The sequence below is a fragment of the Orbicella faveolata genome, unplaced genomic scaffold (genome assembly GCF_042242905.1).
Source record: "Orbicella faveolata isolate gen_17 unplaced genomic scaffold, um_ofav_v1 contig_12, whole genome shotgun sequence".
Lineage (NCBI taxonomy): Eukaryota > Metazoa > Cnidaria > Anthozoa > Scleractinia > Merulinidae > Orbicella > Orbicella faveolata.
Genome location: NW_028301539.1, coordinates 20187754 through 20211774, shown reverse-complemented (window position 1 = coordinate 20211774; position 24021 = coordinate 20187754). Strand labels below are relative to the sequence as shown.

The 24021-nt window shown below is 38.8% G+C and overlaps 1 protein-coding gene across 9 annotated transcripts; it reads right to left on the bottom strand.

The window, feature by feature from the left end:
* Positions 1-502: 502 nt before the first annotated feature.
* On the bottom strand, positions 503-23794 carry LOC149117063 (neuropeptide Y receptor type 2-like). Of its 9 annotated transcripts, XM_089282737.1 has the most exons (4): positions 23198-23331; positions 22533-22622; positions 9545-9716; positions 503-2795 (listed from the first exon to the last, which is right to left on the bottom strand). In XM_089282737.1, the coding sequence occupies exon 4, from the start codon at positions 2771-2773 to the stop codon at positions 1544-1546; it is 1230 nt and encodes a 409-aa protein (XP_089138863.1). In that variant the 5' UTR covers positions 2774-2795; positions 9545-9716; positions 22533-22622; positions 23198-23331; the 3' UTR covers positions 503-1543. The 9 variants fall into 9 exon arrangements, 8 of the variants coding, with proteins under 8 accessions (XP_089138863.1, XP_089138864.1, XP_089138858.1 ...); XM_089282738.1 differs by lacking the exons at positions 9545-9716; positions 23198-23331 and adding an exon at positions 23541-23794; XM_089282732.1 differs by lacking the exon at positions 23198-23331 and having other exon boundaries at positions 22533-22728.
* Positions 23795-24021: the final 227 nt, after the last annotated feature.

Here is a 24021-nt window from a genome sequence, read left to right as displayed (position 1 = left end):
CATTACCTCTATATCATAAAGCGAATGAAGAAACCAAAGCCGTGTATTACACTGTGATAAAACACTCCGGACATTATATTTGAGAACACTCGAGAAATGTAGAAAACACTCTCCTGCGGCTCGTGTTTTCTTCATTTCCCTCGTGTTCTCAAATGCCCGTCGTGTTTTGTCACAGTTAGCTTGCGTAGGAAGCCTTTCCGTGGGGTTTGGAAGCAAAAAAAGACTTCGGTGTTTTCAATGGGGCGAGAGCTAAAAAAAAAAAAGAAAGAGGGGGGTGGGGGAGGGGAAGGCGTTATTTGCTTCCTTCCTTTATCTCCCCAACCCCTCTTTTACTCGCTCCATTTTTCGCGCTGTAATTCTTTGCTCCCGAACCCTAAAGAAACGCTTGCTACGCAGGCTATTTCACGGTGTAATACACGGCTTAGGCTTCTTTATTTGTTAATTATATAACAATATAAGGTGCACCGGACTAAATAAAATGCGAATGAATGTAGCCCCCACATCTTGTTCATAATCAGTATATTTTATTTACAGATAAATACTTTCCTACCCTTATGTGGTGTTTACATTTGAGCTTGTAACAAGGTAAAACGTTACTAAGGTCAAGTTACTTACCCTTGGTACATTCGTCCAGTGTTTACAATGGCTCCAGTTGATCTGTCAACACACGCGTGGTGGAAGAGAACTTCGTATATATACATGTACAATATATATTTTTGCAAAACGCTTAAGGTTATCCAAAGAATGATTGTTTTACCTTTAAAAGCAGTTGACACATAAATGATTACGGTAAAGTCGCCATCTTACAAAGAGTAATCTTTTGGATAATGTGCCACTGAATACTAAATGTACCAATATCTCCAGTTTGTGTTTCTTAAGGTAAACGTAGAACATGTACAGAATATCCTACTTACACAGACTGCAAAGATATTTACAGTATGGTATGGTTTTCAATGAGCCCGTTGTCTTAGGTCCCAATTGTTCCGTTATTTTCGAGTATCATAGATAAGGATCAAGTAATTTTCAGTTATCCAGATGAATGGAAATCAAAGCAGCGTTTGTATATTTTAAATAACCATATTTACAAATTTGACCAAAGGCTCCAGCCCACTTGCATGTCCTGGACCACCCGTTGTTTCAATAATTTCAATGTCCTTCTTTCAGTCTTCTCAGGAATTCAATTATGCATTTACATCTAAACTTTCTTCCTAAACCTCGGAAAACGATAAAAACGTCGTATGTTGTGGACAACCGACAACCACTGCACTCTAATGGCTGAGAGTATGCGAGTAACTAAGCCAATCAGTTTTCAGCATTTACATTAGTATACTAGTAGAATTGTACTAAAATCAGAAAGATCACGGAGAAAAAGGTTCTTGCTCGTCACAACAACCCCAGGCCTCCGTGTCTGACCGTTACAATCGCTATGCGGCATAAATAATATTCAGTTATCCGGATGAATTAATAAGAATATGTAATAACAAATGTGAAAAAAATTCGGAGTTTAGGAAATCAAGATATTCCGGGGTTTGGCAAATTACCATCACACACCAGTGACTATCTGGACATTGCCATTGGCAAGCCCTGCCTGCGGCTCGTTGCTGCTATTGTTCGCTCCTCTTTGGTTCTCTTCTCTGTCACCCAATGCGGCTTCTAGGAATGAAGGTGAGGTCCTCCCCGAGGATTTGCTTTTACCACTGATCTGTTTGAAAAAGTTCTTTTTTTTCTTCAGACTCGTGAAGATTTTCTTGAATGCATCTTTGAACTCTTTACTCATGATGAAGTACACCAGTGGATTAGCAGACGAGTTGATCATAATGAACATTATAAGCTGGCCTATGATCAGATTGTAGTAAGGCTTCTTCCAGTATTCTGGCATAATCAGTGCCACCACACGAAAAGCGTTCAAGGGAAACATTACCACGGCGAACAAAATTACCAGAGGTGTAAGAATTCTCGTTGTCTTATTGCTTCGTTGCCAGATTCGTTTGAAGCTTCTTTCTTTGTTTGATGGAGCTTGCGACAAGACTGCTTGATCTCCATTATCGTACTCTGACATCGAGGTTCGGAAGGCAACACTTTGAAGTACTCGTTTTTTGATCCTGACATATGTAAATGCTATGACAAGCAGAGGAAGTGCATACCAGACGACGATGAGAACTATTGAGTAAGACTGGAATAACAACTTTGACATAACTGGGCCGCAGATTTGCAGAGTCGGATGGTAATGCATAGCCGGGTACAGAGGAACGGATGAGACTACAAACGACGCCAACCACACCACGCCAATAACCACGAAAGTCCTCACTCGAGATCTGTGCTTGATCTGGTAACGTTTGGCGCCCACTATATTCCGATATCTCTCGATGGCGATGGCCGTAATCGACCAGATGGAGGCTCCGAAGAATACCTCCACGGTAGGATACAGGTAATGACAAGCATGTTTCCCTAACAACCAGCGAAACGGGGAGAAGTATTTCAACAGTACCATAGGATAGATGGTAAGTAGTACCCCCAGATCCGCTATGGCCAAGCTCAGCAAGTAATAGTTCATGGAAGTCTTCATCTTGGCCTGGCTAAGGATCACGAAGCATACCAAGAGATTACCAACCACACCTAGGAATACAATAGTTGACCACAAAGTTATTTGGAACACTAGGGCTCCGACAGGCTGGTGGAGGTATTCGGGCAACCCCGATGCTTGGGTGACGTTGTCAGTCGTGGTATTTTCCAAAGCAGTGCTGAGTGTTCCGTTAATATTAATGTCGTCCATGGTTATTTCTGGTGTTGTTTATCTGTGAAAGGAACACGATTTCGTTAAAACTGGAAAATAATTTTACACTAGGAGAAAACACATTAAAAATGCACTAAAATTGCAGGGCAACTCTTCTGGATATTGCAGGAGTCTTCCACCGTAACTCATGGTCTTCGGCTCCCTACAGGGATGAAAGGTTTAGACATGACTCAGCGCCAAGAGCGGGTGAAGTTAAAGAGAGTTCATGCCTATTCAGACCTTATTCCCAAGGTAAGATCTTTCTTAAGTTATTTTCAGTAGATTTCGTTGTTTTATCGATAAACACATGTATTTGTACTAGTTATAATTGTGTCTCTAACTGAACGACTTCTTGTGTTCCATTCATTTGTGCCGATGAAAATTGCCTTCAACTGAACGACTTCTTGTTTTCCCTGCACTAAGTCCTCACGAGAAATATTATTTGTCCACTTCCATCGAGTTACATAAATAGCAAAGTGAATCTCTTTACTTCATTGTTTGCATCTTTGGTTTTTGTAAATTCGTGCTTTAGATAATTATTGAAAAGATTGTCGTTCGTTTCTTAAAGGCAAACAAACCCAATAGCCTTCCCGCAGCAGAGGAAATTGGTTTCAGTTAAACGTTACAGGCTCACTGGGACAGTTAGTTCACTTAAGAAAGTGAAACAAACTCTCCTGTCGAAGAGAGGTTAAGATATCACCCTAACTCTATTTAAGAGACGAGTAAAATATCCATCAAAATAATTTTCTTCTCTCGTGATTATTAGCAGCGCCTCACAAACCCATTAAAGAAGAGTAATTTGTATTTTTATCTAAAGTTGATGAAATAGTCTCACGTCTGTGAAAGTCCCAATCTAAATCGATCTACCAAGCACATTCATTTTCTCAGCAGGTTTCGGAGAATATGTAGTTTTAATTAAAAGTCTTTGATTGCGGAAGACTAAAAGCGTCCTGTTTCTGGAGATAAAAACAATATTTGGAATTCAGGGTCGGTCGGAAAATACAAAACTGAGCTCTTTTTATATTTAAAATTAGCTTAGAAAACTATGTAATACTGTTTTTTAAAAAAATACTTCTTGTGGACGTCATTCACCCTATAATTTATTTGTCAAAGTTTTTCAAGTTGCGGTTCTTCCTTCCAAAACAAAGTGTAAAATCTTCATCAAAAGATCTTCCCTCCGTGAAGGAAAATTACAAGTAACTGCACTTCAAAAACTCCAGGATAAATTAGTTTTTTTTTCTTAACGTCGCTTTGACTGAATTATTTCGAAAGTCTTAATTTCTTCCTTTAATCCATAACTTCTATTAGATTTTAAATTTAAATTTAAATTTTTTAGACAGCGCTAAGTTAAAACGCAGTTCGTGTTCATGAAATTCTGAATTAAGAATCAGCAGAGTTGTACTCACAACAGAGCTTGTTAACCAAACTGCTTTGCCACTGATAACTAATCGCCTTCGTCTCAAACAGCTTTCCCAACTGCACCTTCATGCATAATTGAGATCGCTAAATGCGGTCTTTGGTTGATCGCATTAAATGTTATGTGCGATAATCACAGCACTGTCGACAGGAATCAATTCTCTGTTATTCGGAACACACCAATAAATGACGTCTTATTCATTCTTCGGTGTAAATTACTTTGGACGCCTAATTATACATCCGGCTTTGTGATTGGTTATTGTTTGTCACTTAGTTGTAATCCTGGCTCTGATTGGTTACACCTGGTTACCCACACTCTTAGCTACTGCGAACCTTGTTAAGAGCCTTTTCATAAAAAGGGTGGTGATAAAGGTGTCGAAAAAAGCAGTCATTGTTGATTTTTCGCAGATTGTCAGTTTTGAAAACGATTTTAAATGCTGCGGAAAAAAAGACACTTAGAGCGGTCCTTGTGGATATTTTTTAGGGCCGCTTAGACTACATTATAGTACAAGTTTGTTGCATATGGCTAGAGCACGACAAAAATGGGTACGTTTTTGTAAATTAAACCTGAAAATCATGCTTACCCTACAATGTTCCTAATTGCACTTTTCCCTGGATGCAAGCAGCGCGAGCTACAAAAGTCTCAGTAACTAAGCCGTACCGCCTTTGGAAGTCTTTTTATAGGACCTCAGTTACTTCAATCTAATTCAGTACATGCCATCTGCCCTGACCTTTGATGGACAATTGTAAAATATCCGCGTAAAACAGTAGGTATAGCGGATCACGCGCCGCCTATTAATCCAGTTGACAGCGCTGACCGTTTTTCTATCCAAGACGTATATTTCAGGGACGTCTTACTAATTGTACGTCTAAATAAATACACAAGATGAAAACAACCTTTCTCTTAGTGGATTGAGAGAAAACTTGGGAATCTTGAATCTTGATGCTCTTTATGATCTCAAATGTATTACGCAATGCAACTCTGTTATGTATTATTCACCTTCTTAGAAAAATACGATTAATGAAGTATTTAACAAATTTTAAATGATTAAGCAAGTGTTAGAAATTGAAAGTGGATATAAAAAGAAAAGTGAGAGAGTTTTAAAATGGCCTGCACTTTTTTTCGGTGAAATTTCCATGAAATGGACGAACAGCTTACTACGAACGGAACACGCAAAGCAATGATTGAAAACATTTAAAAGGCTCTATTTCTTTGCGAAAATGGCGGTGTTTAATTTACAGAGGCAGTGTAATAATCATACATTAGAGGAAATATGAAAATAAGGCGCATGTAAAGCTCAGTCGAACTAAACAGTTATTACGCGTTCGAAAGGCCAACAAAACAGAATTTAGATTAAGGAACAGATTTTTTCGTAAAGACATCTGCTTTTAAAATCTATGACCTACACCAAAAATCGCGGCCATTTTTGATACTAAAAAAATCCTTCGTGGTTCTCCATATTGGATTGTCTCCTCGATTCCAGCAAAAGGTCCTGCTGCTGCAAAATCTTACCCTCTCTACTAACGCGTAGGTTTCGTCTTAATATTCCAGATTTAAAGTCCTTAGTCAGTCTGTCTCTGTAGGAGTTCAGTGGAAATCGTGTTTGATATATATGTTTCCGCTCAGTTGGATAAGTCCAAGGGCTAGTTTGGAATTAACGATAACATAAGACAACATCCTTTAAAGCCGATAAGCAACAATTAAAAAGCCGTCTGTTAATCTGCAGTATGAACGAAATAACTTGAGATATGTTCCATTTGTAATAATTTAATGATCTTAGCAGATCGAACTTATAATCCTGTCTAACTTACTATCTTACCCTGTCTCACAAAGCGTGTTGTATTCTATCACATCATTCTAACAATTAGTTACTATACCAATTTACTCGTCACGTCTGATTTTTCTTCAGTTTATGCGTTTCATTTTTCATTAGTATGAAATATTGCTCTTTACCAAGGCACCTCTAAATTACGTCACACTTTAGATTTCACGCCGGCAACCTGGTATATACTTCATGGGACAGGGACATCTCGCATTTGTTTCATCCACTTTATGCTTGGCAGAGTGTGTTTAAAGTATTGACTATCGTAGGCATCTGCTGTTTTATATGTTGGCTTAAATAAACCTTCCACTATCACGACAGTTTTTTTTTTTCATTATATGTCATGGTATGACGATTACGTTCTTAAAACAAATTAATTACCTCGACTTATCTTCCGATGATACCGTGTTCGCGAAAAATACTGTTAATCGTACTAGAGCAGGTTAGAAAGTTCGCAGAACTAATCTTATGTCTACATACATATGGGTGTTGGTTTCCTTTTAGGGAAACTCCTAAAGGAGTCACGGTCTTTCTTAATTTAACCTCGATAAAACAGAGCTTACCTCATTGAATTTACCCTGGAGCCACCGGCCGATCCGTTTAAGTAATATATTATGAGAAAACCTCTTAAAGGTGTTTTCGAGAAAATAATCAAAACTGTCCTCAATATATAAAACTGTGAAAATAGTTTTGCGGTGTCCTACGAATTTCCGGGATTTACACACTGTGAAACCCTCTCAACACTGTTTTTCAACGTAAGCTAAAATGAATATCTTAATCTCGACGAAAAACTGACCGCGGCGATCGATTTTGTTGCATGTGGTTTGCGGGTTCTTTTGACTTGCAGTGTAAGCCGACATCCTTCATCCAAACAATATACCCAGCAAGGAGAAACAGTTAGTAGTATTTCGAAAAGGAAGCCGAAATAGTTCTTTTGAAAACTGTTAATAATAAAATGCGCTTTTTCCTTTGCCGGCCTCTATACAGACTAAATAGTCTCTGCAGGAGATCGTCCATCCTGCCAACCAGCGCCGCTTTCTATGCCAAATTAGTGACGAATATTTATCAAATCCACTATCTCATGCCCTTAAACAACACCTAATTAATTGGTTTATCTACCTTACTCTCCGATATTTCCTGTCTTGTACTATTCCAGAAACGAAACGTTTTTTCGCTGAAAAAGCTGATGATGATATTGCAAATTATAGAAAGACTGAATCAAGATTAAGCAATCAATTTGTTGTCTTGAATTAGCAGGCGTGCTCTTCGTATCGACCATGGTTTCTTTTAACTCTCTCAAATCTTTTTACAAAACCGTGAATAACTTGCTATGTCTAATTCCTTGCGAGGTTCAAATGAGAGAAAATCTGCTATAACTCATTTGATTTAAAGTCAGTTCACGAGTGCTACTTACCAGTTTAAGTGTGGTTAAAAACCTGGCACAATTACAGGCTGACAAAGAGAGGATTTCTACCTTGCTTGACAAAATATGAGTTTCACTTTACTGTAGAGCGTTTTCATTCACGTGACCGGCAGCCATGCTAATTTATTGGAACAAATGAGAGTGTTTACATTAGAAAAGAGTTCAATTCCCACAAGATTGGTCTGGCACACACAACATGGCCGCTGTTTCATTGTTTGGGTAAGTGCACCATTATGGCTCCGGCGATCTGACGTGAAGTGAAAACGTTCTATAAGTGTCATTAGGGAGCTTACGCAACCACGATGACGACGCCGAGGACGACACCAAGCTAGAAATGAATTTATATTTTACAAGCGAAATTCGCGATTGTCTAGATCTGTTCGGTATGCCAATGGCTCTAAAACGTGCTTAAGCTGAATATGTAACGAAGGCGTTTAATTCCAAATGAAAATACGTTCCGTAGACGACGAAGAGCTCGGTCATTTCACGTTGTTGTTTTGCAGAGGACGGCAAAGAAATGTGCAAAGATTTATAACGCACATGCAAAGCTATTGTTTTGCCTATTAGACCTTTTGTTTAGTGACATTTTCGTTGCCGTCGTCGTCGTGGTTTGCTTAAGCTCCCTATTAACAAATTGACGTCAGTTTTTCATGCGTCTCTCTTGTTATTGATCATGAATTTCGTCATAACATTGTCAAAGTAGCTGTGAATCCGCGAGGCGATAGCCGAGTGGATCCGCAGACTACTTTGACAATGTTATGAGGAAATTCATTGTCAATAACAGGACAGACGCATTAAAAACTGACATCAATTTGTTTTTTGCGATAACAAATTGTCAAATTTCCCGCTCTCGCTTGTTGACGCACCGCATAAATTATAAATTAATGTGTCTGTCCGCTTATTAACAATAAAATTAGCCAATGACCGCGCGAGAATTTCTGCAGTTATCGTAGAAGTAAATTTCGATTGTAACACAAAATTCACATACGTGGCAATGTAGAAATAAGATGAGTTCAAACCTCAAGACACTGGAAAATGCATCAAGTAACAAAGATGCAGAGTTCACCAAGAGAAAATAAATTTCACATTTTAAAGAAATAATTGTGAGCGACGTTCAGGTATATTTCACTAAAGAAATACAATTAAGGAAGTTCTTCATTATTTTCTAAAATTTTCAACCGATTTCCGATGGTGAGTGAAGACCAATAGGAGATTGCTTAAATGCAGTGATTTGCACATTTATTGATATTTTCGCAATATTACGTCACCAGTTTTAGGTTAACGATGTTTAATCTTATATTCTACGTATAATTTTGCAGACTTAGTTTAATTTTATACTTTTTTTTATTTTTTTATTTTTTCTGTTTTATTTTTTTATTTTTTTGACAACACCACACATAAGTATTGGTTTGTCAGCTAAACTTCTTGATGCTGATGTTGTTTCTCTCATTGTTGTTATTTTCATTGTTATTGTTATGATTCCTCTATGATAGAAATTCTTGAGAAAAGATAAGTCCAATAATCTTCACCGATCACTCAAAAACACTGTTTATAGAGTAAAACCTTGTTGTTTGAATGATCTGAACACTGCATGTTTCTGAACATTTTGTGAGAAATAAGCAAAAAACGCTCCCCTCAGAGCACATTTTATTCACCCGGGTGAAGAGAGGCAATGAAAGCAGGGAAGAGTAAAATGTGTTGTTCAAGAACAAAGAACAATGCATATGACCCAGCCAGGGCTCCAACAAACCCCCCTCCCCCCCACCCCACCCGCCCACCTCCGTCACGATGTAATCGATGATATGCCGAGTTGTAGCATCGATTTGGTTTTAGTGGTTAATCAATGATTTAGCAGTAATAGAAGTGAAGATTATGCATACAAGATACTGATCTACAAGGGGTATGCAGTGACCTGGGTTAGCTTTAGGAGCCGCTAAGTTTTAGGTATGAAGCAGTACCTACAATTTTCCTGGATTTTCTTTAAGTTCACCAAGGCTTTCAAATGTGCTATTTACCGGTTCAATGATTTAGTGTGCATGAAGCCGGAGCAAGTAGCGATTTACATCATCGTCAGTAATTATTGCGAGTTAGATGCAAGGCATTACCTACCTTTGCCAGCTTACTTTGATTTTCATCAAGCCCGCAGATTCTTCAACGAAATTAACCTCTTCTTCTTCTTCTTCGGCACAGCTCGCGGTAGTTCTATACCGTTTGTGCGGACTTGTACTTTTAATATTCTTTGCGCACCCAGAAGGCAAATGGCCGCGACGGGAAGTTGTTACTAAAAAAAATGAAAATCAATTAAAATGAACGTGCCGGTTAAACGATTGACTTGCGTCATAATATGTAAATCTTAAAACGTGGTAGTGGTATACAAAAACAGCGGTCGTCAATTCACTTATCCTGTGGCCTATCATATGTTCATTTAACACGAGACAAAACTGAGTTCTGTTTGTGGCTGTCGGCTACACAGAGATTAAATTAAGTCCCCAAATATAAACTCCTTATCATTCGGTATCTGGCTTTTTGTGAAAAATAGGGTCTATGTACATAGCCCTAGACGATACTGGTTTCGTCCACTGCAAAAAAAAACTTTCGCTGATGAGATATGAATTACACTCTTTTTTGCAACAACATCTAGTTTTCGGACATTGGCTTAACCGGTCTTAGTTTGGCCATTTGAGGGTGAAATGTGGGATGTTATTAAGTAAATATGTCTTGTATTTACATGAATCATTCCGTGCGTGACCATTAACTTATCAGAAATCATACAACCAATGAACCATGCAAATAAAAATGCAGTAAATAATGGACTGTATAAACTCAAGTTTTACATTTTAACACTGGGAGTTCATACTGTTCTTGTAAAAAAGGTCTTGTAACATATCAAACACGGGAGACCGTGTCTTCTTACCACATTTACAAACACCGAAGAGAGAGTTCTAAATACGACGCGCAGCGTGGTATTTTTGACCAACTTCGAGGTGTTTAAAAATATTGTAAAATACAGTCTCTTGGTTTTGAATGTACCTACTCGATAGAAACTAAAACTTACGAGAAAAAACGTTAAAATAAACTTCACGCGTGTGTAGTCGATGGGCAGTGCTCAGTACAATGCGTGAAATTTTCTCCAAAACAATGCAACGCGTATTCCTGGGGATATGTTAACGTTAACAGTGTTAAAGCGCAAATTTTAAGAATAGGTCCTAATGGATGCCAAACTAGTGCGCTTAGTCATTTAGCTTGAATTCAAATTAATTATATTTGAAATTGAATATCTTTTATCTTTCTTGCAACTTTAAATGATTAAAGAAGCAATTTAATTCGCTTGAAAAAAGCCGACAATATGAAAAGGACAATACAAAACTTTCAACAAGGGACTGACATTCACGTAAATGTGGATGGTATTTTTCGAGGTTATGTTTTTAGTCGACAACAACTTCGACAAAAAGACTGAGCCAAGGCGCTTTGCTTTCTACCGCATTCTAAAGCATATTTCTGCCTTTGCTAAGAGGTTAGAACATGATACCGCGTTAATACTTGAACTGACGGTGTAAATGAAAAAAATAAATATGACAAGCATGGATCTTCACTTAATCTCTCCACATGAAACAGGACACCAAGAACTAATGGCTTTTTTACTGGAAGAAATAAAACAAAACAATGAAACTTACGTACTTTTTCTAAGAGTCGACGATACTCGGCAGCCATGCCAAACAACCCAAAATTGAGCCTAACAAATGAAATCATCCAGCAACCACGGTATAACGTTTCATCCAAAGTTTGTTGTTCAGAAAGCAAGTAACTGATATTAAATGTAGTATGACTCAACACAGGTCAGGAAAATCGATTCAAAAATTAAGTATTTTATTTCGTTCTATGTGCTGAGAGAATATCTTTTAAGACGGCTTTTGTCCATAATCGTTCTTATCAATCACCACCTATACCTAGGGAATAAAATTATGGACAATAATGGTTATAACCATCCAGTCCCGGTTTTTTTTTTCCCGAGTAATCTACTAGCACCCTTTTTTTTTTCCTGTTGAGGCCGTCTTATCTTCGATTTTTTGCAGCCTTGGAAGGTTTGAAACAATTGCAAAACTTTTTCCGCGCTTTTTTCTCACGTTTGTACGTACACCTTGAGACTCCGGATTGTGACATGACTTAAAGTTTTTCTCATAAAAATGTTACGTAATTCTCTTTGCCGGAGAAGAATTTACCCTTAAGGCAAAAACTTGAGGCTTCCACAGGAAATTAGCTGGCATCAATTTCGAAATTTTAACCATGGTGTCTTCATCTGGTTTAATTAAGAATTAAATGCGGTAGCCATTAATTAGCACTCGAGGGTTGAAAGCTTCCCTAAAAGTACTTTTTTCTAAAACGTGAGGCATTCTGCACGCAAGATGTTGTTTATTGTATCACAGCTTTGTCCTTCACTGGACAAGAAGTTGTGCGACGGAGAAACATAGCCCCATGGAGTTTTGTTTTTCGTTTATAGGAGCTCCTTTCAGATTTTCGTCTCGAAAAGTGCCCATTTCCAAATGGCTTCTACGCACAAAGCATTATCAGTGGCAGGAGATCCGTCTAAATTGAAGACAAGTTTCCACAGACGATTTGTCTTTGCATTGTTCGGCCAGAACGACACTGAAAAATTGAAGCATGCACGGATGTGGAGACAGATCAAATATTGGTGTGTTGAGAGCTGTTGTCAAAGACATCTTATGAAGCTAACAGTCAACGTAGCTTGTGCTTTCGGACTGGTCACGCACACAAGGTTGAGTGGTGGCTTACAGACCAAATCGGACTAATAATAGAAAAAAGAAAAGAATAGTGCATTGGGCGTGCGTTTTTATCCCTAATTTATGCTCTTCTTTTGTTATTAAAAAGAAAACAAAAGAAGAGAACAACATAGGAATAAAAACGCCTGCACGCTATTCTTGAAACTCCCATTGGACTGTATTAGACTTAGTTACAATTTAGCAGCAGTTTTCACAAAGTTTGAGCGGTTTTCAATTGAGTGTCGTAAGAACAAACCACAAACTCAAAGTCATCATTCTTTCCAGTCGCAAAGACAGTGTGAGTGAACCAGTGAAAACGTGAGATGAACAGTGTAAACAGCTCAATACGCAGGAAAAGGTTTGCAAACGAGTCACAATTGGTTTTGGTTTTACTTCTAACTGGGTAACAAAGTGGCGGCAGATTTGCAAGGCCGCAATCGTTTAGTGCAGTAATGCAAAACCAAAGTAAATGCGGGTTACTAAATATCCAATTATGAACATTTCAGTCCTAGTATTTTTCCTTACTGGCTGGCAGACATTGGTTAATGTTAGTGAAGAAAATCTGGTACTACATCGAAATAAAAATTTTCTATGTTGATCCAGCTTCGAAGCCTGTCAACTGGACAATGAATTGATCGTCAAAGTGATCCCAGCTGGAGTCCTCTTTAATTTCGACTTTATCCGCAGACCATTGAGCATAATGTTCTATGCAGACTTCTGTTTTATGTTTTAATGACATTGAAGTGAATCTCAGAGAGACTTCCTTCATCAGTCGGATTCGAGACCGAGAATTTTACTGAAATTTGTAGATCTAGTTAATAAAAATCAATCAAGTAATGATATACACCTAAACTTATGTCTTTAGTTAGGAAGTTAGTTTCATTTGTAGCTCTAGATCTCTGTTTGCATCTTGACGTTTTTCTTTCTTTTTTTTTCGTTTTTAATTTTATTCACATTTTTTCTCGCAGATTTGTGAAATTCGATTCGATACATTTTTTAAAACAGATGTCCTCAATAAGTTGAGGTTTCATGATATTTACTTGCTTACGTCCAATTCGTTTTTGAAACGATTATCTTGGTAGCCTCCGGCGCTATGACTCAGCAGAGCCTTTGCTGAAACTCTGCCAATTTTGTTCTTTAACTGCATTTGCTCCGCATTTTGAAACATCTAAAACCTGACCAACATTATGTTGACTTAAGGTTCAAATTGCACGAAGCCCAACGTGTGTAAGGAGTCATCTTGTAACCGGCCAAATGGAAAATTGTACTTTGAACTTGGTAACATCCTCAACCAAGCCGATAGATTCACAAATGCTAAGTTCTATAGAGCTCGATGCATAAGGTTTAGCTGATTCTTGTGGTAATAAATTGCAATCCGCTATTGAATATGCCTGACTCAACCCACCCGCTAGGTGAGAAATTCGTAGCAGTCTATATACAATATTCATTGGTAACATCGTACAAAAGTCACTCTTCTTAATAGAATAAAACCAATGTGGAACCACCCAATCCAATTTTAGCCTACCAGGATCTCTCTTCTCTTTATCCTGAAATCTGGACGCCAGCTGATGCGAAATGAACCTAACATGAAGTGCCGATAGTACAAATAAATACCTCTTCTAATTTCAGCGACGTGACTTCGATCAGACCATATCAATTAGATTTTTAGAGAAGCCCTATTATGTTAAAAAGACCTTCAAAATAAATATGTCTACATATTTTATAAGAATAACATACCTTGTGTAATATACGATAGGTACATGGCAAAATTGGGACTTTCTCGTGGTCCATTCGCTCTAGGTTAAAAGTAATTGTCTTTTGTTATTAATATTCGTTTTCCTTCTTCCTTTTTATGCATACTAACAAGTTATAGACTATAGTTACATTTTGTACTTTGCACGCTATAGAAAAAGCAAAAAATCTTCGCTAAACAGGGAAAACAACGCATCAAAGGTTTGAAAGTGAGACGATGAAAACGGTTGTAAAAGGGTTCTTAAGTGGTTTTAAATTCTTAACAATCTGATATTGTTGTAGTGAATATAAGCAACCCCATCCTTAATTACATGAAGCCATTTGTTATCGAAAGAAATGGTCTGTGTTAGATGATAATTACTTTCCCTGACACCTGTTTAGATCACGCGATGTGAACAATGAAAAAAAATAACATGTTTGCAATAAAGAGCTGGAGCATTTGCCCTTGCTCTCCGAGCGTAAGTGTAAACACTGGTAAAAAGTGTCAACAATCAAGAACGTATATCTCAAACGACAGCCTTTATCTCGTCTTACCTGTTGGGATTCAGTAGTTCTTTAAGTAGTTCTTAACTTTGCTATCTTTCTCGAACGGTGGGCTAGTCTCGATGAGATTCGTGACATCAGCGCTAACAACACTACAATCTAAAATGGTTGGTTTTCATTCAGCAGGTCAGACAGTCGCTATGAGCTGAGTGATCCGCACGTGTTGTTGAGTGTCTCTACTTCACGCATAACCACCTGGGAGGCGTGACTTATTTCATATCAGCGAATCAGAGCAAACAAGATGAACTCTTTGCCCGCGGCTGTTTTCCTTAGCTCAAATCTGAACTCTCAGCATGCCGCCCTGGTCGACGCTCAGTATACCAACATTGTAAATGTCATTTATCCAATATAGTCATTTTTCTAATTTGGCAACGTCGTCATTTTCTCCCGTATCGCGTGGAGAAGTGCTCTAAGATGTATTCTTTGAGGAGGGGGGAGGAAAGAAAAGGGGGACCTTATGACTGATATATGTCGAGGGATATTTGGGGGGGGGGGGAGGGCTTCGAAACAGATGAGGAATATACGAGTGTTCGGCGCTGCTAATTAATTTTCACATTTCTTGCCCCCGGCCCCTTCCCGCCTCACTTCACTTCATCTCTCGTACGAATTGTCCGACCTATAGGGAGCAATGCAATTCACGAGCTCCCTCTTTGAACGACTTTCAGTACCGAACTGTTTTGATAAAATCCTATGAACCATTTGACCTAATCCTGGTCCTTGGCCGCCCGTCCACCCAAGTTGTGGCCAAGTTGTGTATTGTACAGGGAAGCTGGTTAAAGCTTAAAAAAGACGACGAAACCTGACAAACATATCGAAAGCAAAACCTCACGTCCGCATACATTTCTCCACCATTGTCTACAATGCCTTCTTTGTTGTTGTGTTACTAACATGAAGGCAACGCACCTCAGGAAGACCTGAAAAGGGGCACAACTCAGGTAGAGTCCACGCACAGGAAAAGTTGACAACCACCATATTGTTACGTCACGCTACTGTTTCGTGCATTTCCAAAAGTGCCACTTGTTGCGCTTAAGCGTAACCCAATCTATATATTTAATAAATCCATCCGAGTGCCCAAAGGTCCCAAAAGCACTTCCTTATAGGATTACCAGCTAAGTAGTTGAGCTGTCCCGTTCCCAATCGAACCTTTGGCGAAAATTGTGCGACGACTGTTTGGTTCTTTTACGAGTGGTGTGTCTGCTCTGTTTTTAACTCTGAGCCCTGGTCCACAGCCTTTTTTATGGAAATGAGTTTAAGGTGGTCGCTAATTGTCTTCCAAATTAATTTCAAACTGATTGCAGTGCAGTGAAAAAGATTTGAAATAGAAGACAAAATTTAGGTAGACTCGACGTTGGCCCCTGCACTGTCTCGGACTTGCCAGTCTCACCACGGTTTAACGTCGCGAAGGCCCTAGTTCAAGACTTCGGTCGGATGGACTGCTCCTATGTCATGTTATACGGAAAAGGATCCCAAAAATAACTTGATTGTACTTGAGTAATAAATTTCGTCCGAAAAAGAAAAGCAAAATTAAGCTTGACTTAAACTGTGGGTCTTGAGTTTTGACACGAGCTTAACTCGAACTCGTACGACCTAAATCGCACATAGCCTTTGGACTGTTGTACCCGTCTCCCGAAGCCGCGCCGCGTGCACGCGATATAATGCGGCAAAACTATTTTTAAACGAAATAATTTTTTTAAAAAAATTACCGACACTTGCGACAAAAATATTTCATAGGTACAGCTTAAGGTGGGTTCATGACACCGCACAAGCACTTGTGCCCCTGGTTATTAACGGTTACCTTCTTATAGACTGACGGCGAAACAATTTCACTTGAGCAGCACAACGGAGTAAAATGGTTCCAAGTTTTTGACGAAACTACTGTTGCAGGCCTTGGAGAACACGCGAAAATTTTTTGGCAAAGCTTGGCGACACGCGACGTAGCTTATTTTGACTTCGTTTTCGTTGTAGAGTTTGTTTTCCTGTTTCCTCTATTTCTGGCCTGTTGACAGCAATATCGACTTATATAACCTTCCCAGATTTTTAATCCTATACGGAAATTTGGTCAACCAAATGACTATAATCTAATTTGTGGAGCCAAGGGACACAATTCCGATTGCAATATATGCAGCTATGCAGATACGAACACAAGCAGCCGTACGTCTGCATAGAACTGACAGTCGACACTCTTAATGAGAATCATATATTCAAGTGTGAACAATTGCTGTCCAAATCATTGTTATTTATGTCTTCAAAGACGTGTAATCGTAAATTATAGTAAACGACGCATGGCATGAAGCCACATAGCTTAAATACGATCATATACACTTTTACCAAAACCACGCCACAACTATAACGGGCATAATTCCGAAATCTCGTTTGTTAATAGCCTGCTTATAGACGTCTCCATTTTCTTTGGTGAGGAGACTGCCTACACACAGGCCAAGCTTGTGTGTGACTGACTGGCGTGAGAGTAAAACAAACTTTTCATTCCTTCTCTTGGGTTTGTGCTTGTTCTTATTGTCCTATGTAAGAAATAGAAAACATGTTCCTTGTTTCTATCGAGTTATAGAAACACGGGCGGAAGTTTGGAGAACGAGAAATGCGGTTGGAACACGTGCCAACAGACGCGTGTTTCCACATCTTTTTCGAGTTCTTCCAAACTTCAACCTGTGTTCGGGTGATCTTCGATAATGAGACGTTTTGAAGTGATCCGTCATTAAAATGGCGTTATCTTGGAGAACCCACTTAATAAGAATATCAGCATTAGAGGTACTACTCAGTATACTGATTCATACAGTGAAACCTCCATTAAGCGGACACCCTCGGGACCTTCCCAAGTGTCCGCTTGATAGAGGGTGTCCGCTTAATAAAGGTTTATAACAATTGCGCAATGTTTGTTAACAATTAACATTCAACGGTTCCTCTATACTGTTATAAAGTTCCAGGTTGTTAACGAAGCTATCCAGAGTTCAAGTTAATCAGCTTTCATTACCAACTTTGATTTGTTTGTAATAATGCCCTTTCCATACTGCAACGATGATACGGGTACATTTAATCGACTATTTCAACGGCGTAATCCAATGCCACATTGTTAATTCAGTTCGGTGTCCGCTTAATAGAGGTTTTCAACAATAGAAATAAGCCAAATACAATATATCTTAGTGTCCTCGTCCGCTTAATAGAGGTGTCCGCTGAATAGGGGTTCATTATAAAGGGAAATATAGGACGTTTATTTTGGGACCAGGTTAAGTGTCCGCTTAATAGAGTGTGTCCGCTTAATTGGGGGTCCCCTAAAAGAGGTTTCACTGTATTTGAATATGAATTCCATCAATAAGATCAGTTCTTTATCACAAACCAATATTGTTCAAACCACGGACAACTGGGGCTATCACAAATTTGATCAAAGTTCTAGATGGTCTGTCTTCAAAGAGACGATCAATATGGACATATTTAGAAGAGGGGGGCGTAAGGGTTTGCGGTGATGCGGTTTTGCGTTATTTTTGGTGCGGTTCTGCGGAAATCTTTATTTCAACCAGCGGTATTGCGGTTTAATAAGACTAAGCGGTTCGCGGTTTTCATAAATTTTCGATCGCAGTAATCGGTAAAAAAGAGTCTGCAGCCGTCTGCGCTTTCCAGTTATGACAGTTATTACTCGGTTCCTGACGCTTCCGATGACTTTTGATCTCTTGTTTATGTTTTGCAACGGACCATTGTTGTGCAAGCAAGCTTTGCTGTTTGTAATTTCCGCTTTTTCCAGTTAATTGGTATGATTAACCATGTTATCCAATAATACGTCGACTTGTTGACTTTCCGGGCTGGGAATCTTTTGCTCGGATTTCCTACAGTATTTGCCGTGACCTCGTGCGGGACAATGTCTGCCGAGCAAGAAGAAGTGGTTATGAGGATGGTCGGGAAGAGACGATATTACTTCAAGGAGAGATTGGAAGCTCGGCGACGTTTCTTCTGGGAGCAAGAACTCGCTTCCGAAGAGTTATACGCTTCAACAATCGTTTGGTTTACTGAACACTTCATGGGGCTGACTACGTTGTCTTCGGGTCATTCAAAATTCTTCTTGGAAAATTTTAAATGAAATTTAAGGTTGATTCAGTCGAATTGCGACATAAAATGAATGTTCCGAGCTCGTATTCGGGATATTTGAGCTTGAAAATTAGCATACATCTTGGCGAATTTCCACCAAACAATAAAGTCGCGGAAAGCTTGCGTTGTGTAACATTCGAGTGGTTTCCAGTGCTAAAGTCGTAAACATCGTTGTTTTTCAACTGGGTAACTCAGCAGTATTCGTGCGCGCGCGAGCGCACCCACATTAGTTCCACAGCAGCATAACGAAGTCAGTCCCATGGACGTGTGTCAATTATTACAATATTATTTTATGAGTGCGATGATCATACGTTGATTAACATTAACGTACACTTTCATCAAACTAAATAAGGTCGTATTTCTAATGGAATGGCCAACAATAAGTAATGATGACGGCACCGTAGCACATTTGTAACTACGGTTTCGGTATTTTGGTAAATTTCCGTGCGGTATTGCGGTTTTTTACGTTTTTTTACGCGGTTTTGCGATTTTCGGACCCCCTTACACCCCCCTCTTAGAAGTTTCCGAGATATTTTGAAAATATTAAGATGACTAGAAAATTTAGGGATACTTACTCGTTTTAATGACCCCCCTTTTATATAGCTTTTTGGCTTACCCCCGTGTTTTCCTCCCAATTTTCTTGAATCAATACTCAGTTCTGTATCAGAAACAATCCAGTTTAGAGGTGTCCCACTTGAAAAATACATTCCATGTCACTTAAAGCACTAAAGCAGCAATTTTTCAAAATGGCGGATTCCGGTAACATTGTTGGGCCTGAGCCTTCTTCCTTTGCTGCTTCAATACTGTAAGGACATTTTGAAAATTTTGAGAACTTTGACCAAATGATTCAAAATCAGTTTATTTCTAATACAATGTAGGAGATATTTAGAGGGTATTTTCGGGCATTTAGAAAAACGTTTGTGACATTCAGAAAATTTTTGGAGAATTTCTGGAGAGATATTTGGTAATTTTACATGACATTTGTGGAAAGGCTTAGTTACTGATGTCTGTAGTAGTTTTAATGTTTGAATGTTGACGACGTCATATGAAAACCACAATAGGATCAGGGTAATGCTTTGCAACAAACTGCTCGGGATGATAAAAGGACAAAATTACCAAGGAAATATAAAAGTGGTGAGTTGAGTAATGAGAGCTTGCTTGAACCATCCCGACTCCCACGACGTTATTAGTTCAGCGCTATGAATGAATCACTGTATTACGTCACTGTATTATAACTGTTTGCACCACATGCATCTTACCATTAAATTTACAAAGAGCTTGTATTTTCTTCAGTAAAACATATCGCTGTATGCTATCTTATCTTATTCATCAGAACTCGTGCAGTCGGTCGACGTGTACAAGCACATTTCCATTATTTTTATATTTTTCATCAATTACGCTTTTTATGTAAATGTCTCGAAAGAGATAGAACACAGTTTATCCTTGTTGTTATTTTAAAAAACTGAAATACATTACACGATCTGTTATGTGTCGCAGATCTTAACAGTCGACGGGCAAATTCTAGTTAATTCTTTCCCCGGGTCCAAGCCACAAGTTAAATGGGGAGCACACTTGGGGAGCCCATGCAAGACCGTGCAAAAGCAACAGACTCCTCCGGCCGGATCGCTTCGCTTGCACGTGTGACTCAAACAGGTAAGCCAGCTCGAAGGCTACTTTCCTGGGGAAAAGGGGTGCTCGTCGTCACCTTTAAGGTGTTTAAAAAGCGATTTTGGTACCTGTTAGCTAGGGTGTTCAGTCTCAAACAGTCGACAGCGAGAACTTTTGCGGTACCTTTTAGGGTATTGAGCCGAAAAAAATATGACAGGAGATAATGTGTTGGTTTAGAATTGGTACCTTTTAGAGGGGGGGGGGGGGGGGGATTTCAAGCGACGTCCACAAACCAAGATCTTGGTACGTCTTAGAGGTTCTTTTCAAAATTTTCGACGAGCACCCCTTTTTATACAGGAGTCTCACCCCCGGGGAGGGGGGGCTACTTTGTCCTCTACATGAGAGTGGCCATAAGTTTCCTTGTCTACTCGAGTGCGACCAAAAGTTGAACAGCCGGAAGCATCACCTGTCTGATGACGCTTTGTTTGATCACGTACAAATAATCCTGATTTGAATCAACAAAATTGCCGATTTGCGCTTCAATTGTAAGGTGGATTTAGCTGGAATCACAAGCAAATAAGACTGCTCCCTGTGGAATTGGTCCTTCCTTGTTAATCTAATTTACGTCATCTACACGGCACATCAAGTGACCTCACACCAAGGTGAAATGAAGAGGCCTAGAAATAAGCCAAGCAAATAACCAAAGACGAAAACCCGTTTTTCTTAGAGCCAAAAACCGACAACCAACTGTAAACCGAAAAGCGTAACAGATACCCAAACCGAAACACCGGACATTTTAGCTGAAGAACCGAATAACCGATCTAAAAGAAAAACAAAACCATTAAACCGAAAACCCAACGCCCCTAGGAAATCTATGATGAACGCTGTTAGAGACGAGCATGTTAAAAACTGTTAGTCGCTGCAAAGTTGTAAAAATGTCCCGGCTCACTATAACTGAACAACTACCGACAAGATATTTTATAAAATACTTAGAATAGTGGTATATTGGGTTATAATTTTGAAATGAACACTTCATATTTCGTCTTCAGTTTGTTTTTGATTTGCACTCGGCCGCATGACCTCGTCACAGCGTTCTACCCCACTGCCTTTCCTTTCCATCCATCATCTTATTTGCTCATTGGTTTACTTAGCTTCCTAACGTTTCTATATATTTCTACAAACAAATTTCTGATTTCAGTTTTGTGAATTTTCCTGCTTTTGAAAACATCATACTAGCAAACATACGAAGGCAAGAATTTGAAGAAGCGACTTAGAACGTGGAAAGAAAACTGGAAAAGGGCATTTCGTAATGTGTAGAAGGTTTACAAACGTAAGATTATTTCTTCAGTTTTTCCTTGTTCTCTTGGCCAGATATCATATTACGACTCGGCTATTTCGAGACAAAAGGCAACCTTAAGCTAGTTAAAATAACACCTATTCTTTCGCTTTACCATTAATCAAGTTATCAAGGATGCCGTCAAAACTACTCAACAGCGTCACGTCAATAATGTGTTATGCAAATGTTTTCGTGATTCCAGCGCCTTTGATTTTGAAATCCTATTTGCAAGAAATCAATAATCATTTACAAGGAAAATTGAGCAAAATTAGATTTCAATGTCATCAGCTGGGTTTATCGGTAATAGGCACTCAATATATATTAGGACAAAAAGACTAGTTTAAAGTGTTAAAAGATCGCACATAACCCTGGTAAACATCAAGGTTATGTGATTTTAGATCGAGGTTCAATTAAGGTGGCCGAACACAGTTTTCAAGAGCCTCTGCCTAAATTTCTTGAAATTCTAACGACTGGATCGTTAGAAATCGGCAAGTTTCTGCAAAAGCAATCGGTCTCAATTTTTCGAGCAACTGTGCGTGCACTGCATTTAACTGGGTTCTTTCGGTAACAAAGAAAAAGCTGAGAACTGCTGGGTTCTTTGCGTCGTTACCTTTTCTAACATAGCTTTGTAATAAAAGACTAAAGGCATCAGTACACTGCGTTCAATAATGGAGAAAAATAGCGCATATAGTGCGGGTGTTGAGTAACTGAATAAAATGATCGCTCTATTGAAGGCATGTTTTGCATCAGCAAAAGCGTGCGCGAAAACAGTGTTCGGCCACCTTAACTGAGAGCTTTCAAACTCAACTCTTACTCTATGAAAGTGACGTTTATTAGCATCTTTCACAAAGTTCTTTGACCAGTTTGGATTTTTTTTTTTTTTTTACTATAAATATATAACTCAGTACAAAATAGCGTCAACCATGCATTTAAATGATATAAACACCTCATCATAACAGTAGACAAAACTGAGTTAACAATGTACCTCAAAGTGTTGCTGTAGACTTCTTCCGTCAACCCTGGGCGAATCGTGGACTTAACTGACAAACTTGACCCTTTCGATAATCCGTGCTAACTGTTAGAGAAAATATAAAAAGACGGGCTTGCAGTCAAGCTTTTTAAACTGAACACTCCACCAGACAAGCAGACTAACTGGACCGAACTCGGGTGAATGAACCCAAATGCCTAAATAGGTTTGTGGTTTTGTAATTGGCCTTAAATATGCAGGTATTTAATAACTGCGCTGATGGTAGATGACAGAAAATGTTCGTTCTTGTCAGTTTTATTGATTTACGAGAAGTTCTGAGCTTGTCTTGAAACGTTTTAGATGAAAAAAATAAGAACCCACTCATTGGCGTTGTCTTAGTTGCATCTTGGATTAAGTAATTAAGCCGGACGAATTGACCTGCGGCAAAAAGCGCCGAAAATAGTCAAAGAGAAGAAAGATTATAAATAGTTGTTTTCACGAGCAGCTATCTGTGGCAAATAAAACGAAATCTAGTTCATGGAGTACCGTGAAATGCAGATTATATAGAAAAAAAGCACAGTTGAATTGATCCCTCTGATAAATATTGCTACTGTAACTCTAAAAGGATTGACAATAAACTTGGCAAATAAAGGCCAAATTCCGTCTTAAACGGTTGCTGTTACCTCGCCGGATGTATATGAGTCGATGCGGTTAGCTACGAGCAATTAACACACCCTGAGATGGAACGCAATTTCGCAAGAAATTTAGTATCGTTTGCTTCCAAATATTCTAAACGGCACATAACAATGTTCATTAACACTTGAATAGGAGTCCACATATGAATTTTTACGTCTCTCCGCCCCCACGTCTCCACGCGGCCAATTATAAGTATGCCAACACGTACAGAAAGCCAAGAGTAACAATTACACAGAACCTTTTTGAACCAGTGTTTTTTTCAGCTTATGTTTTTCGGTTAATTTTAAGCAATGACTTTGCATAATGTTAATCATATAACAGATCACTTACTTGACTATACTTTGGAAATTAGGCTCATAGAGATTTCTGAGCTTCAAAGAAACACGACATTGTTATCAACTGTCTCGTTGGTGCTTTCATTGAAGAGAACCGCACAAGCAGGTCTTGTGGTGGAACAAAACAACATGCCGTTATAATTACCGACTGTTTTCATTCATCTCGTTTGGTTTGGTCGCGTGTTCGGTGCCGAACTTTAAAAGGGTTGTTTATCAAGAATCAAGACATTTACTCACGACCTTGGCTCTTGTGCCTTGCGGGCATAAAGAATGAAGACAAAGCTCTTTGCTAGAGCATGTGATGGTTCGGTTTGCTTTGATAATAAATCTTGTACGTTTGTCAGCTCATAAGCCTATTTGGTTTAGTCATAAGTAATAGAAGTTTTGCATCTACCACCTAAATACTCAAAAAATAAATAACAGGATACGAGAAACACGACCACATAAGCTTGTACATAATTTTCGTTTCTCTATCT

Bases quoted from the DNA above. Each gene is read 5' to 3' on its own strand.
- LOC149117063 (XM_089282738.1), bottom strand. From the start codon at position 2,773: ATGGACGACATTAATATTAACGGAACACTCAGCACTGCTTTGGAAAAT.